Raw genomic sequence first — 15,427 nt, 5'->3', positions numbered from 1 at the left:
TGAGTTTCTGAAGTCTGAACCTGAATGAGTGACTGATTTGAATTGTTGGTATTAAAAATACACATGAAAAGCTGCTCAACATCACTAATTATTAGAGAAATGCAAATCAAAACTGCAATGAGGTATCACCTCACACCAGTTAGAATGGGCATCATCAGAAAATCGACAAACAACAAATGGTGGAGAGGGTGTGGAGAAAAGGGAACCCTCTTGCCCTGTTGGTGGGAATGTAAATTGATACAGCCACTATGGAGAACAGTATGGAGGTTCCTTAAAAAACTAAAAATAGAATTACCATATGACCCAGCAATCCCACTACTGGACATATACCCAGAGAAAACCATAGTTCAAAAAAGAAACATGCACCCCAATGTTCATTTCAGCGCTGTTTACAATGGCCAGGTCATGGAAGCAACCTAAATGCCCATCGATAGTAGAATGGATAAAGAAGATGTGGTACATATATACAGTGGAATATTACTCAGCCATAAAAAGGAACGAAATTGGGTCATTTGTAGAGACGTGGATGGATCTAGAGACTGTCATACGGAGTGATGTAAGTCAGAAAGAGAAAAACAAATATCGTATATTAATGCATATATGTGGAACCTAGAAAAATGGTGCAGATGAACTGGTTTGCAGGGCAGAAATAGAGACACATGTAGAGAACAAACATATGGACACCAAGGGGGGAAAGTGGCCGGGGTGGTGGTGGTGGTGTGATGAATTGGGAGATTAGGATTGACATGTATACACTAATATGTATAAAATGGATAACTAATAAGAACCTGCTGTATATAAAAAAAATAAAATTCAAAAATTCAAAAAAAAAAATGCATCAGTACCATGCACCTCCTTTGTTTGTTTGTAAAAAGAGTGAATGAAGACTGAATTTCTAGACATTAAGTTACTTTCTTTAAGAACTCCTAAATTCTGTATCTAGAAACTTTATTGAAAACCTTTCAATAAAAAAATATTTAATGTGGTCAATCAGCACACCTAGTTTATCCTGTTTTGTAAGTCTAAATTTTTCACGTGTTACATTTCCTTAAAGCAGGCTCTATTTTTAGAGAGAATAATGCAGTTTGAAATTGTCAAAATTGTGTCTTAAAAAAATAATGTGCAGTGTTTTTATCCTTCCCTTTCATGATTAGATTGACTATATATTTCCGTGTATTTTTCTTGGCTAATTCATGAGCAGTTACCACCTTAATACTTGGGGAATAAGGAGAGATCACAATGTTAGAAATGCCTGAACTTTGTATTTAAGTACAACAGCATTGTCACTACTCGAGAAATTCAGTAAGGCTTGAGTACCTTTGCTCTATTAGGCAATTCAGAATATCCCAGACCTTGCTCTGGACTTCAACGTTTTTGAAGTTCAAAGCAGATGTGTTAGGAAGAAAAAACATCTGGCAAAGAGAACTTGCTTCATTGCGTGACGCTGTTTTCCTGCACTCATCAGCGGAGCGTCTGTGGAGCAGGTTGGCAGGTTTGAGAATTAATTAATGATGAGGGAATGAGCCACTCTGAGGAACTCAGTGTCGCCCCTTCTGCTTTCTTCCCCATGTGTCTGGCAAAGCCTTCAGAGTCTAGGACCAGAGTCTAGCTGAGCCACAGTTGTGTCTCAACTCACACACTTGTCTTCAGGCTTAATTAGCTCAGAGATGTAAACAGATGGATGGCCCGGGACCCAGAGGGTTGGTGTTGAGCAAGGCAGTTTTATTATTGGGGACTTTTGAAATTTTTGTGAAGTGCATCAAAACTTTAAAAATGCCTTTTAAAAAACTTAGAATTTTGAAAGTAAGTACTTGAAGGTGACAAAGCTTTGTGTGTATCTCAGTATTTTTCTTTCTGTAACTTTTAATTTAGATATAATTTCAAACTTACAGAGAAGTTTCGAGAGCAGTACAAGGGACACCTGTGATTTCTTTACCCAGATTCACTCATTTTCATTTCCTCCATTTGTTTTTCCATCTCCACTTCCTCCTTCCTTCCCTCTTCCCTTTACACACACACACACACACACACACACACACTTAAACATGTACATTTTTTTTCTGAATGACTTGAGAGCAAGGTGGAGAGATCTGGTGTCTTTACTCCTAATACTTCAGTGCTTATTTCTTAAGAACAAGGTTGTTCTTCTAAATAATCACAGTATAGTTGTCAAAATCACAGAATTTAATATTGATGCCACACTGTTACCTAATCCATAGTCCATTTTCAAACTCCATTAGTTGTGTCCCTTCAAGCACCCCCTGTCCCCATCCAGGCTCCATCCCAGGAGGACACATTGCCTTTAGTTGTCATGTTGCCTTTGTCTTCTTTCTTTATTTTTTTTGGCCACACCACGCAGCTTGTGGGGTCTTAGTTCCCCGACCAGGGATCGAACCCAGGCCCTTGGCAGTGAAACCACTGGACTGCCAGGGAAGTCCCTGGGATGCCTTTAAATGGGAACAGTTTCTCAACTTTCTTTGTATTTTTTGACTTTGATTTTTTTTGAAGAGTTCAAGCCAGTTATTTAGTAGTGTTCCTATATCAGATTTGTGTGGTGTTTCCTCATGCAGTTCTGGTTCTGCATTTTTGGCAAGAACACCGCAGAAGTGGCAGTGAGTCTCAGGAGGCACATTGTGTTGATTTGTCCCTTAATTTGTGATGTTGGCTTCCATCATTGGATTAAAGTGGAGTCCATGGGTTTCTCCACAGTAAACTTATACTTTGCCCCTTTATACTTCATAAGAATTTTGTGGAGAGATCACACTGAGATTATGTAAATAGCCTGTTCCTCTTTAGATTCTCCTAGTTTTAGGAAGTGTGATGGCTTTCTATTCTGTATTTATTAGTTGGCATTCTGCTACAAGGAATTGCATTCTCTTCTCCCCCATTTTATTTATTCCTTTATGTGTTTGCATTAGTATGGGCTCGTTGGTTTTAATTTTGTTCAGTGGTGGTAATTCTTTACTGTCATTATTTATTTTGATACTTAGATTGACTCAGATATGGTCAGTGTGAGTTCCTGCAGGCTGACCCTGGGTCCTTTTGATAAGTCCTCCTCATTCTTTGAGCACTTCCTTATTTTCTGGCATAAAAAGATGTTCCAGATTCATTTAATATTTTCTCTGCCCCAGCCTTGGAATCAACATTTCTCCAAGGAATCCTGGTTCCTTTTCATGGAGAATGGTATTTGAAAACCTAGACCCTGGTGTGTGTGTGTGTGTGTGTGTGTGTGTGTGTGTGTGTGTGTCTGTGTGTGTGTGTTTTAAAGGAAACTACGTTATAGGATATTATATTTACTAAATCATTGTGTACTGTATGTATGAGTGTGTGTGCATGCATGTGTGTTGTTTAGTGTTACAAGTTTCAAACAGAAGAGCATTTATTTTACATGTAATACTCATAAGTTTTGACAAGTAAGAAATACATTTTTCATTTCACAGTAAACGGTATTACACGGTTCTGAGTACTAAATCATCCTGACATTTATGAAGGAGCGAATGGAAAGTAGGGAGCCCGAGTGTGTTAAATATAAAGCTATCTTTAACTGTTGTATTAAAAAGCAGAGATTTATTTTCCATCTGTGATCTGAATGTGCCTATTTGTGTTCTCTTCCATGGCAGTGGAATTTCTGTGGAGCCACACGACGGAGAGCATGTGTGTTGGATATATGTCAGCCCAGGATGGGAAGGCCAAGGTAAGTGGGAAAATGGGTGCATAATTGGAAAACCTTGCAGCCACTGTGTGAACCTCTAACCGGCCAAGTGGACACAATGGAATTTTTTCAGCCTCTCTGGGCGGGAGCTCTGTGATCTTTATGAGAATCTGATAAAGAACAGTTAACGGTCCCAAAGAAAACTAGCAGATCTTTCTTGCTTTTGATGATGGAGCAGGGGAGATTAGGACAAACCTTTTATTTTTTTTTATAATCTTGTTCTTCTTCATCCACTGTGAATAATTGGAAAAGAAGAAACTGGGGATTCGGAAGAGAAAATGGGTGTGCCGCTCATGGCTGGCAGGGCTGGGTGATTTTGCAAGGAGGATGGGAATAGCTAAAGGGGAACAAGGCAAAGTTAGCTGAGCACTTGGACCACACCCTGCGTGTGTGAGGGCAGAGATGCCCAGCGTCCTTGCAAGGACTACCTGGCTCGTGCTCCGGTGTGGTCTGACACAGCATCCTCATGGCAGAGTCAAAGGTCTGTGCCCCGTGTGCCACGCATCCCAGACCCTCATCCCCCAGTGAGTCACAACATTCACAGAGAATGTCCACGCAGCGCCCCTTGAGTCACTGGGCTTCCCTGCACTCAAGAGGGGTGAGCCTGGGAGTCAGAAACATAATTTGTGGATTCATTTTATACTGGCCTCATGTTCTTCTTGTTCATAAAATTTTTAGGAACAGCTGTGGCATATGATGTTTACTTGGCATTAAAGTACCTCAATTACAAAGCTGTAAAACCTCTCTTTCAAAGGACATGATTTATTTTACACATTTGGAAATGCAAGTAAGGAAACTTCTGATGTACACTGTCTGATAGAGATGGGATCTTAACAAATTGAGGCTACAAGTAAGAAAGGGTAACTTCTTGCTTATTGGTCATATAACACCCATCCACACTGGCCTCTGAATATTACCCAGCAAGGTAGTAGCATCACAGGGCTTTGTGAGGACAGCGTACGAGAGCTTTGTTCCATAGTACATAGAGAAGAGAATTATAATGGCTCATTTAAAAAAGGTGATTTAGAGCAACAGCCAGCTCTACCCACCACCAGTCCCTCCCATCAGTAAACTTCCACAATCCTCTTAGATAGCCTCATCCACCAGAGGGCAGACAGCAGAAGCAAGAAGACCTACAGTCCTTCAGCCTGTGGAACAAAAACCACATTCACAGAAAGATAGACAAGATGAAAAGGCAGAGGGCTATGTACCAGATGAAGGAACAAGGTAAAACCCCAGAAAAAAAACTAAATGAAGTGGAGCTAGGCAACCTTCCAGAAAAAGAATGCAGAATAATGATACTGAAGATGATCCAGGACCTCGGAAAAACAATGGAGGCAAAGATTGAGAAGATGCAAGAAATGTTTAACAAAGATCTAGAAGAATTAAAGAACAAACAAACAGAGATGAACAGTACAATCACTGAAATGAAAACTACACTAGAAGGAATCAATATCAGAATAACTGAGGCAGAAGAACGGATAAGTGACCTTCGAAGACAGAATGCTGGAATTCACTGCTGTGGAACAGAATAAAGAAAAAAGAAATGAAGACAGCCTAAGAGACCTCTGGGACAACATTAAATGCAACAACATTCGCATTATAGGGGTTCCAGAAGGAGAGGAGAGAGAGACAGGACCCGAGAAAATATTTGAAGAGATTATAGTCGAAAACTTCCCTAACATGGGAAAGGAAATAGCCACCCAAGTCCAGGAAGTGCAGAGAGTCCCATGCAGGATAAACCCAAGAGGAAACACACCAAGACACATAGTAATCAAATTGACAAAAATTAAAGACAAAGAAAAATTATTGAAAGCAGCAAGGGAAAAATGACAAATAACATACAAGGAAACTCCCATAAGGTTAACAGCTGATTTCTCAGCAGAAACTCTACAAGCCAGAAGGGAGTGGCATGATATACCTAAACTGATGAAAGGGAAGAAGCTACAACGAAGATTACTCTACCTGGCAAGCATCTCACTCAGATTTGATGGAGAAATCAAAAGCTTTACAGACAAGCCAGAGCTAAGAGAATTCAGCACCACCAAACCAGCTGTACAACAAATGCTAAAGGAACTTCTCTAAGTGGGAAACACAAGAGAAGAAAAGGACCTGCAAAAACAAAGTGAAAACAATTAAGAAAATGGTAATAGGAACATACATATCGATAATTACCTTATACGTGAATGGATTAAATGCTCCAACCAAAAGACACAGGCTCGCTGAATGAATACAAAAACAAGACCCATATATATGCTGTCTACAAGAGACCCAATTCAGACCTAGGGACACATACAGACTGAAAGTGAGGGGATGGAAAAAGATATTTCATGCAAATGGAAATCAAAAGAAAGCTGGCGCAGCAGTATTCATATCAGATAAAATAGACTTTAAAATAAAGAATGGTACAAGAGACAAGGAAGCACACTACATAATGATCAAGGGATCAATCCAAGAAGAAGATATAACAACTATAAATATATATGCATCCAACATAGGAGCACATCAATACATAAGGCAACTGCTAACAGATATAAAAGAGGAAATCGACAGTAACACAATAATAGTGTGGGACTTTAACACCTCACTTACACCAATGGACACATCATCCAAACAGAAAATTAATAAGGAAACACAAGCTTTAAATGACACAATAGACCAGATAGATTTAATTGATATTTATAGGACATTCCATCCGAAAACAGCAGATTACACTTTCTTCTCAAGTGCACATGGAACATTCTCCAGGATAGATCACATCTTGGGTCACAAATCAAGCCTCAGTAAATTTAAGAAAATAGAAATCATATCAAGCATCTTTTCTGACCACAACTCTATGAGATTAGAAATCTATTACAGGGAAGAAAACGTAAAAAACACAGACACATGGAGGCTAAACAATACGTTATTAAATAACCAAGAGATCACTGAAGAAATCAAAGAGGAAATCAGAAAATACCTAGACACAAATGACAATGAAAACACGACGATGCAAAACCTATGGGGTGCAGCAAAAGCAGGTCTAAGAGGGAAGTTTATAGCAATACAAGCCTACCTCAAGAAGCAAGAAAAATCTCAAACAATCTAACCTTACACCTAAAGGAACTGGACAAAGAAGAACAAACAAAACCCAAAGTTAGCAGAAGGAAAGAAATCATAATGATCAGAGCAGAAATAAATGAAGTAAAGAAAACAATAGCAAAGATCCATAAAACTAAAAACTGGTTCTTTGAGAAGATACACAAAATTGATAAACCATTAGCCAGACTCATCAAGAAAAAGCAAGAGAGGACTCAAATCAATAAAATTAGAAATGAAGAAGGAGAAGTTACAACAGAACTGCAGAAATACAAAGCATCCTAAGAGACTACTACAAGCACCTCTATACCAATAAAATGGACAAACTGGAAGAAATGGACAAATTCTTAGAAAGGTATAACCTTCCAAGACTGAACCAGGAAGAAATAGAAAATATGAACAGACCAATCACAAGTAATGAAATTGAAACAGTGATTAAAAACTTCCAACAAACAAAAGTCCATGACCAGATGGCTTCACAGGTGAATTCTATCAAACATTTAGAGAAGAGCTAACACCCATCCTTCTCAAACTCTTCCAAAATTGCAGAGGAGGGAACACTCCCAAACTCATTCAATGAGGCCACCATCACCCTGACACGAAAACCAGACAAAGATACTACAAAAAAAGAAAACTACAGACCAATATCAATGATGAATATAGATGGAAAAATCCTCAACAAAATACTAGCAAACAGAATCCAGCAACACATTAAAAGGATCATAGACCATGATTGAGTGGGATTTATCCCAGGGATGCAAGGATTCTTCAATATATGCAGATCAATCAATGTGATACACCATATTGACAAACTGAAAAATAAAAATCATATGATCATCTCAAGAGATGCAGAAAAAGCTTTTGACAAAATTCAACAGCCATTTATGATAAAAGCTCTCCAGAAATTGGGCATAGAGGGAACCTACCTCAACATAACAAAGGCCATATACAACAAACCCACAGCAAACATCATTCTCAATGGTGAAAAACTGAAACTATTTCCTCTAACATCAGGAACAAGACCAGGATGTCCACTCTCACCACTGTTATTCAACATAATTTTGGAAGTCCTAGCCATGGCAATCAGAGAAGAAAAAGAAATAAAGGAATACAAATTGGAAAAAAAGAAGTAAAACTGTCACTGTTTGCAGATGACATGATACTATACATAGAGAATCCTAAAGATGCCACCAGAAAACTACTAGAGCTAAGCAATGAATTTAGTAAAGTTGCAGGATACAAAATTAATGCACAGAAATCTCCTGCATTCCTATACACTAATGATGAAAAATCTGAAAGGGAATTTAAGGAAACACTCCCATTTACTACTGCAACAAAAAGAATAAAATACCTAGGAATAAACCTACCTAAGGAGACAAAAGACCTGTATGCAGAAAACTGTAAGACACTGATGAAAGAAATTAAGAGTGACATAAACAGATGGAGAGCTATACCATGTTCTTGGATAGGAAGAATCAATATTGTGAAAATGACTCTACTACCCAAAGCCATGTACAGATTCAATGCAATCCCTATCAAATTAGCAACTGCATTTTTTTACAGAACTAGAACAAAAAATTTAAAATTTGTATGGAGACACAAAAGACCCCAAATAGCCACAGGAGTCTTGAGGGAAAAAAACGGAGCTTGAGGAATTAGACTCCCTGACTTCAGAGTATACTACAAAGCTACAGTAATCAGACGATATGGTACTGTCACTAAAAGAGAAATATAGATCAATGGAACAAGATAGAAAGCCCAGAAGCAAACCCTTGCACCTATGGTCAACTAATCTATGACAAAGGAGGCAAGGATATACAATGGAGAAAAGACAGTCTCTTCAATAAGTGGTGCTGGGAATACTGGGAAAGCTACATGTAAAAGAATGAAATTAGAGTACTCCCTAACACCATACACAAAAATAAAGTGAAAATGGCTTAGAGACCTAAATGTGAGAACAGACACTATAAAACTCTTAGAGGAAAACATAGGAAGAACACTCTTTGACATAAACCACAGCAAGATATTTTTTGATCTACCTCGTAGAGTAATGGAAATAAAAACAAAAATAAACAAATGGGACCTATTGAAACTTAAAAGCTTTTGCACAGCAGAGGAAATCATAAACAAGATGAAAAGGCAACCCTTAGAATGGGAGAAAATATTTGCAAACGAATCAATGGACAAAGGATTAATATCCAAGATATATAAACAGCTCATGCAGCTCAATATTAAAAAAACAAACAACCCAATCCAAAAATGGGCAGAAGACCTAAATAGACATTTCTCCAAAGAAGACATCCAGATGGCCAAGAAGCACATGAAAAGTTGCTCAACATCAGTAATTATTAGAGAAATGCAAGTCAAAACTGCAATGAGGTATCACCTCACACCAGTTAAAATGGGCATCATCAGAAAATCTACAAACAAGAAATGCTGGAGAGGGTGTGGAGAAAAGGGAACCCTCTTGCACTGTTGGTGGGAATGTAAATTGATACAGCTACTATGGAGAACAGTATGGAGGTTCCTTAAAGAACTAAAAATAGAATTACCATATGCCCAGCAATCCCACTACTGGGCATATACTCAGAGAAAACCATAATTCAAAAAGACACATGCACCCCAGTGTTCACTGCAGCACTATTTATAGTAGCCAGGTCATGGAAGCAATCCAAATGCCCATCGACAGACGAATGGATAAAGAAGATGTGGTACATATATACCATGGACTATTACTCTGCCATAAAAAGGAATTAAATTGGGTCATTTGTAGAGATGTGGATGCATCTATAGATTGTCATACAGAGTGAAGTAAGTCATAAAGAGAAAAACAAATATCGTATGTTAATGCGTATATGTGGAACCTAGAAAATGATACAGATGAACCGGTTTGCAGGGCAGAAATTGAGACACTGAAGTAGAGAACAAACGTATGGACACCGTGTGGGGAAAGCGACGGGGGTTGAGGGTGGTGGTGTGATGAATTGGGAGATTGGGATTGACATGTATAGCCTGATGTGTGTAAAATTGATGACCAATAAGAACCTGCTGTATAAAAAAAATAATAAAATAATAAGTGATTTATGGGTTTAGAGCAACATTATCTAAAAGAATTTTCTGTGTTGATGGAAATAATTTATATTTATAGTGTGTCCTCCTATATGATAGCCACTAGACACGTGTGGCAATGAGCACTGGAAATGTGGCGAGTATGCCCGAGAAACAGAAGTTAAAGTTTTGCTTAAATGTGAATAGCCACATGTGGCTATTGGCTACCATACTGAACAGCACCGGTTTAAAGAAAGAGTGGAAAAGTGGCTCTCTAAATAAATATTTTCAAAACATTCTTTTTTTCCCAATTGCAGAACGGTTCCAAAATATAAAATAAGCCTGATAAGCCATAAGAATCCTTGCCCAAGAATAGCTTGCAGCCAGTTAAGTTTCTCTCACCCTTGACATGTTGAATCTGAGCTAAAACTGCTTTTTAACAAAAAAACGTGGAAGAGGTGGACTTCAGTAGTGGAGCTGGTCTGAAACCTGTCTGGTGGGAGCGGTCAAGTTATTAAGTCCCATTTGCAGAAATGTTCCTGTTATCCCTGCTGGTGGCCTGTGGAAGACACCTTGCTATTTAACATGAAATATGGGAGGAAAGAGAGTGGAGAGTCCTGCCTTAAGCCCAAAGATATTTGGCTTCCAGTTGCATCGCTTGACATCTGGTGGACGTGGTTTTCATATTGCTGGTAAATTCTCCAGCTGTTGGTATTGATGGGCCAACAGATACAGCTGCTCCTCTTGCCTCACTTGTAAATTATGTGTTTGACCTTCCTTGCAGAGAGTTCATCCCTTTCCCTTTCTTCCTCCTTTGAGCCTGTGGCAACAAATGCTTTCCCCCAAAAAACCAACCAAACAAAAAAACCCCAAAACACTAAAGCTTTGGTTGCTGAATTCTATTGATAAAAAACAAACAAACATCTCTTCTGTCATAAAGCTTGGAATTTTATTGTATTGCAAGTATGACAAAGTTATAGATGACAAGCTGAGCTCAAAAGAGGAAAGAGGGGCTATAGCAAAGTTTATATTCTTTTTAAGAGAGTAAGCCTTTGGCCTACCCCCTGGTTTCCTGATTTCTGTGAAAGAATTATTGAATTAGTGGCATACCCATTCAAGCATGATGATGGGTTTGTGAAACATGCTCTCATATGATATTGCAAACCACAGTAGCAAAATGAGAAAGAAGGCATCTTTATTTTATTTTACTTTATTTTATTTTTGGCCGTACCATGTGGCATGCAAGATCCTAGTTCCCTGACCAGGGATCGAACCCATGCCCCCTGCAGTGGAAACACGGAGTCTTAACCACTGGACCGCCAGGGAAGTCCCAGAAGACCTCTTCAAAAATTGAAACAACATTTTTTTTAAATTTAAAAACTACTTCTGAAAAGTTTTTTTTTTGTTTTTAATTTGCCCTGCTTTCCAAAAATTGCCTTCTTTCTGCTTGTTACCAAACTCAGAAACTAAAGCCACCTGGCCATTTGAACATTTTATATAAGCTAACTATGTTTAATCCAGGTTAATACCTTGAATTAAAGTTCACCTCAAAATTGTACTGCTTCAAAAAGGCTGGATAATAACTAATATCATTATAACCAGAATCCATATGTAATTTGAATAAATAGAGGTAGGTTCTTTTATAAGTTTCTTTCTTTTTTTTTTTAATAGAATGCTCTTGTAGTTGTATCCCTTAATTTAATTTCTAAACCCCTTCTGTAGCATGAGTTAAAGAGATTTCTTTTTATTGAACCAAAATTAGGGCATTGATACCAGTTGGATTTAAAAATCAGATTGCCTGTATCCTACCCAAGATAGCAGACTGTTAATGAATGGTTTTTAATAAACACCCAGTGTGTATGGACTACTATAATAAAAACAGATGTTAACATTGGCATGGAACTTATTCAGGTATAATAAGTGAAACCTAGGTTTCTTTTCCTATGTAGAGGTCGTTTTTTATAACACAGTGAAAATACTGTTATAAAAATTAATCCTTGAGGAGGAGCAGGCTATTTTATGGTCGTAAGGTGTTTCCTCACAGATTCTTATTAGTTACAGGGGAAAATAATAAGTATATTATGGAGAAACCAGGCAATAACTTGACCATGTGATCAAAACTAATGTCGTGAGTGAGGGGCAGATGGACATATCATGTGCCTCTGGATGTGAGAAAGACACAACATCACTTTTGCAGTATCCCATCTGGAAGTGCACAGACTGAATCTAACCACAAGGAAACATCAGACAAATTGAAAATGAAGAACATTCTAGGAAGAAAGAAAAAGGGGACTATATTCTTCAAAAATGTCAATGTCATAAAAGACAAAGGCTGAGGAAATGTTCCAGATTAAACAATGTTAAAGAGTCGTGACAACTAGTATATGCAATAACTGATCCTAGGCTGGATCCTATATGGGAGGGGAAAAATGCCAAAAATGTATTTTTAGGTCAATTTGCAAAATGGGATATAGATAGTAGAAAATGTTGTATCATTTTAAAATGTACTTGTTATAACTGTACTGTGGTATGCAGGGAAATATTCTTACCTTTAGTACAAACTGAAGTGTTCGGAGGTAAAGGGCCATAATTCTACAATATCTTCTCAGGGGTTCAGAAAATAATATTATGTGGATGGATGGGTGGATAGATGGATAGATAGATAGCAGATTACAAAGCAAACGGAGGAAAATGTTAGCAATGGGTGAAGCTGGGTAAAGGATGTATGGGTGTCCCTTGAACTATTCTGTAATTTTGAAATTATTTTCAAATAAAAAGTTTTTAAAAACATCACCCTTTTATATTATGGCACATTTGATCAGTTCTTGCAATTGAAATGAACAAGTATTGGAATGGCTGCAGTGCCAGGCAGCTGGAGCCTAGGTTCCCCCTTCACTCCTTGCAGACTATGTGACTCAGTGTAGTTGTTGTGCCTCTCTGATCTCAGAGGCCTCATGTGTAAGATGAGAGTAAGAAAACCTGACTCTGCCTTAAGTCCTTCCTGGGATCAGGCTTGATAGGAGCAAGGAAACAAAGTCTTATGTGTCTGAATACAGATGAATGGACCCTGGTTAAGTCCTTTATATATTATGGGTATTGTATATATATGGCCCTTCCTCCCTAGATACTTGCTTGCCATCTGCAAAATTCTAAATTCTACATTGCAGATTAATAAGCATATATGTTGCTGTTCAGTTTTTGGTAGGATTTTTGTAACCCCAAATGTAGTATCTACCATGCTTTGTTTTTTGTTTTTTTTTTTTTCAGTACGCGGGCCTCTCACTGTTGTGGCCTCTCCCGTTGCGGAGCACAGGCTCCTGACGCGCAGGCTCAGCGGCCATGGCTCACGGGCCCAGCCACTCCACGGCATGTGGGACCTTCCCGGACCGGGGCACGAACCCCTGTCCCCTGCATCGGCAGGCGGACTCTCAACCACTGCGCCACCAGGGAAGCCCCATGCTTTGTTTTTTTGAAGATAGTTTCTGGGGCTTTTAAAAAATCTCAGTAAATGTCTGTGTACAAGGGACAGCACGGATGAGATTTCTGAGAGCTTTTTGATAGGCTTAACTTGTGTATCAAGGAAAGCCATGGGAGGATGACTTAAGTATAAAACATGAGGTACATGGGACTTCCCTGGTGGTGCAGCAGCTAAGACTCTGTGCTCCCAATTCAGGGGCCCGGGTTCAATTCCTGGTCAGGGAACTAGATCCCACATGCATGCCGCAGCTAAGAGTTCACATGCCACAGCTAAGAAGCCCACGAGCCGCAACTAAGGAGCCTGCCTGCCGCAACTAAGACCCGGTGCAACCAAATAAATTAATTAAAAAAAAATGAGGTCCACAAGAGGGAGTTACCAAAAGAAGTGAGAAAAAGACTTCCAATTAGGATGAAGAAAGTCACAAGAGACTGTTGCCTCTACTCCCAGTAATGAGAATGAGCTGGATAAACTATAAAGTCATAGATTTAAAAAATTATCCCAAAAGCAGAATATGGTAGAAAAACTTAAATGAACTAAATTCCAGAAAGAGATAAGCCTTTCCTAGGAGAGAAAAAAGCTCTGACTGCTTCATTCCTGGCAAAGCAGCAGGAGGAGGGTTTTTTAAAGGTGTCAGCAAGACCATCTATAAAGAGGCAGTGTGATATAATAAGAGAATGGGCTTTGGAGTTAGCCAGACTTGGATTTCCATCCTGAAGCCCCTGCTTTGTAACCTGGGGCAGGTTGCCTATCTGACCCTTGGTTTCCTTATCTTTAAAGTGGGAATATTACCAAAGCTTTCTGAGCATTCTGAATATTAATTGAATAATAAAACTAAAGTGCATATAATAGAGCTACATACATTGTGATGGGTGATGGTTGTGGTGGTGGTGGTAGAAGTGGTAGAGAGTCTCTCAGGGCTGTCACCTTGCAGCTCCGCAGCCTCATTTACACTGTAACCGTGTTCCCAAACGTGCTGTGTCCATTGCCTACCACAGGAGTGACACCTCCTGGATTTTCACCCTCCTTTCCTGGTGGAGATGGTAGGGGTTATTACATCTTGACAAAACGTAACTCTAGCTTGTAAATATAAGCCAACTGACAAGTGAATTCAGAGATCCCAGAAGAGGAAAAAAAATTGTTTGAAGCTGCAGGAATAGACACACACATATACAACCCTGCAATTCAGGCCAATATGGTAGTAACGGAGCCCTTTCAAAAGCTTTCTGACTAGATGTCTACCAACTTGACAGCATCACAAACTTAGGCTTTTAAATGAAACCTAAGTTGCCTGCAGCATTCCTGATAAGCTCACCTAACTAATTTTCCCTTTAAAAGTAAGAGGGAAGAATATTGTTTACTAGCTACTGTTGAGTATCTCTTGTGTGAACGCAGGCAGCCTTCCCAGATTCCTCTGAGCTCTAGACAGTGGAACACCTTTGGGTGTGTTGACCATGAGTTCCTTAAAAGGGACTTTAGTTCCACGATAGTGGCCAGTGACAGTCACTGGGTGGATATATTGGATCATATTTTAGATTTATGAAGAACCACTTAGACACAAGTTGGCCTTGGTCTAAGCCAAATTTTAACTGCTTCTGATAATCTAGTCCCCGTGTTACTCAACAACTGAAGGAGTCTGATCCCTGGCAGGAAGCCAACTGCCCTGAGATGGTGTTAGGTGCCGCCAACAAGCTATGTACTAGGAAAACATCCCAGACAGCTAAATTTGGCAAGTGTGCTTTATGGAACAGAAGGAAAAATGGCTAATCAATGATTTTGCTTGTACCTTTTAAGCTTGCCCAGAATTTCAAATACAGAAAACTGCATTTCTTTTCCATGCTCTTAAGACTTCCAGGAGGATCCCATTGGGTTTATTTAGAAAGTTCTTTAGGCAAACAGGAGAAGATTGTAGAAGGCTGAGTATGTGAAAAACAAACTTTAAGACACAAGTTTCCTCAGCATCAAGTTTAGTTCTAAGAGTAGTTGGTAATTTTATTTTTGCCTAATTAGTCTTATGCCATCAGTTTCTTCCAAATGATTCATTTGAGATAGCTCCAAAGCAATAAATAGAATAAACACAAAGAGGGAATTCACCATGTTGGCAAGAGCATAAA

General features: G+C 38.9%; 1 protein-coding gene across 16 annotated transcripts in view; it reads left to right on the top strand.

The window, feature by feature from the left end:
* Positions 1 to 15,427, top strand: part of TASP1 (taspase 1) — a 278,035-nt gene that overhangs the window by 205,391 nt on the left and 57,217 nt on the right. For 8 of the 16 annotated variants that reach the window (XR_004486854.2, XM_033440337.2, XM_033440332.2 and 5 more), the window contains one exon: positions 3,621 to 3,694. Coding sequence is in view for 15 of the 16 variants with exons in the window: in XM_033440337.2 (XP_033296228.1) it covers positions 3,621 to 3,694 (74 nt within the window). In the remaining variant the exon portion in view is untranslated. Of the gene's footprint in view, positions 1 to 3,620; positions 3,695 to 10,369; positions 12,629 to 15,427 lie in introns of those variants that run through there. The other 8 variants (XM_033440331.2, XM_033440330.2, XM_033440325.2 and 5 more) reach the window with 2 other exon arrangements.

The sequence above is a fragment of the Orcinus orca genome, chromosome 16 (genome assembly GCF_937001465.1).
Source record: "Orcinus orca chromosome 16, mOrcOrc1.1, whole genome shotgun sequence".
Taxonomy (NCBI): domain Eukaryota; kingdom Metazoa; phylum Chordata; class Mammalia; order Artiodactyla; family Delphinidae; genus Orcinus; species Orcinus orca.
This window is presented reverse-complemented; position numbering and strand designations above follow the sequence as displayed.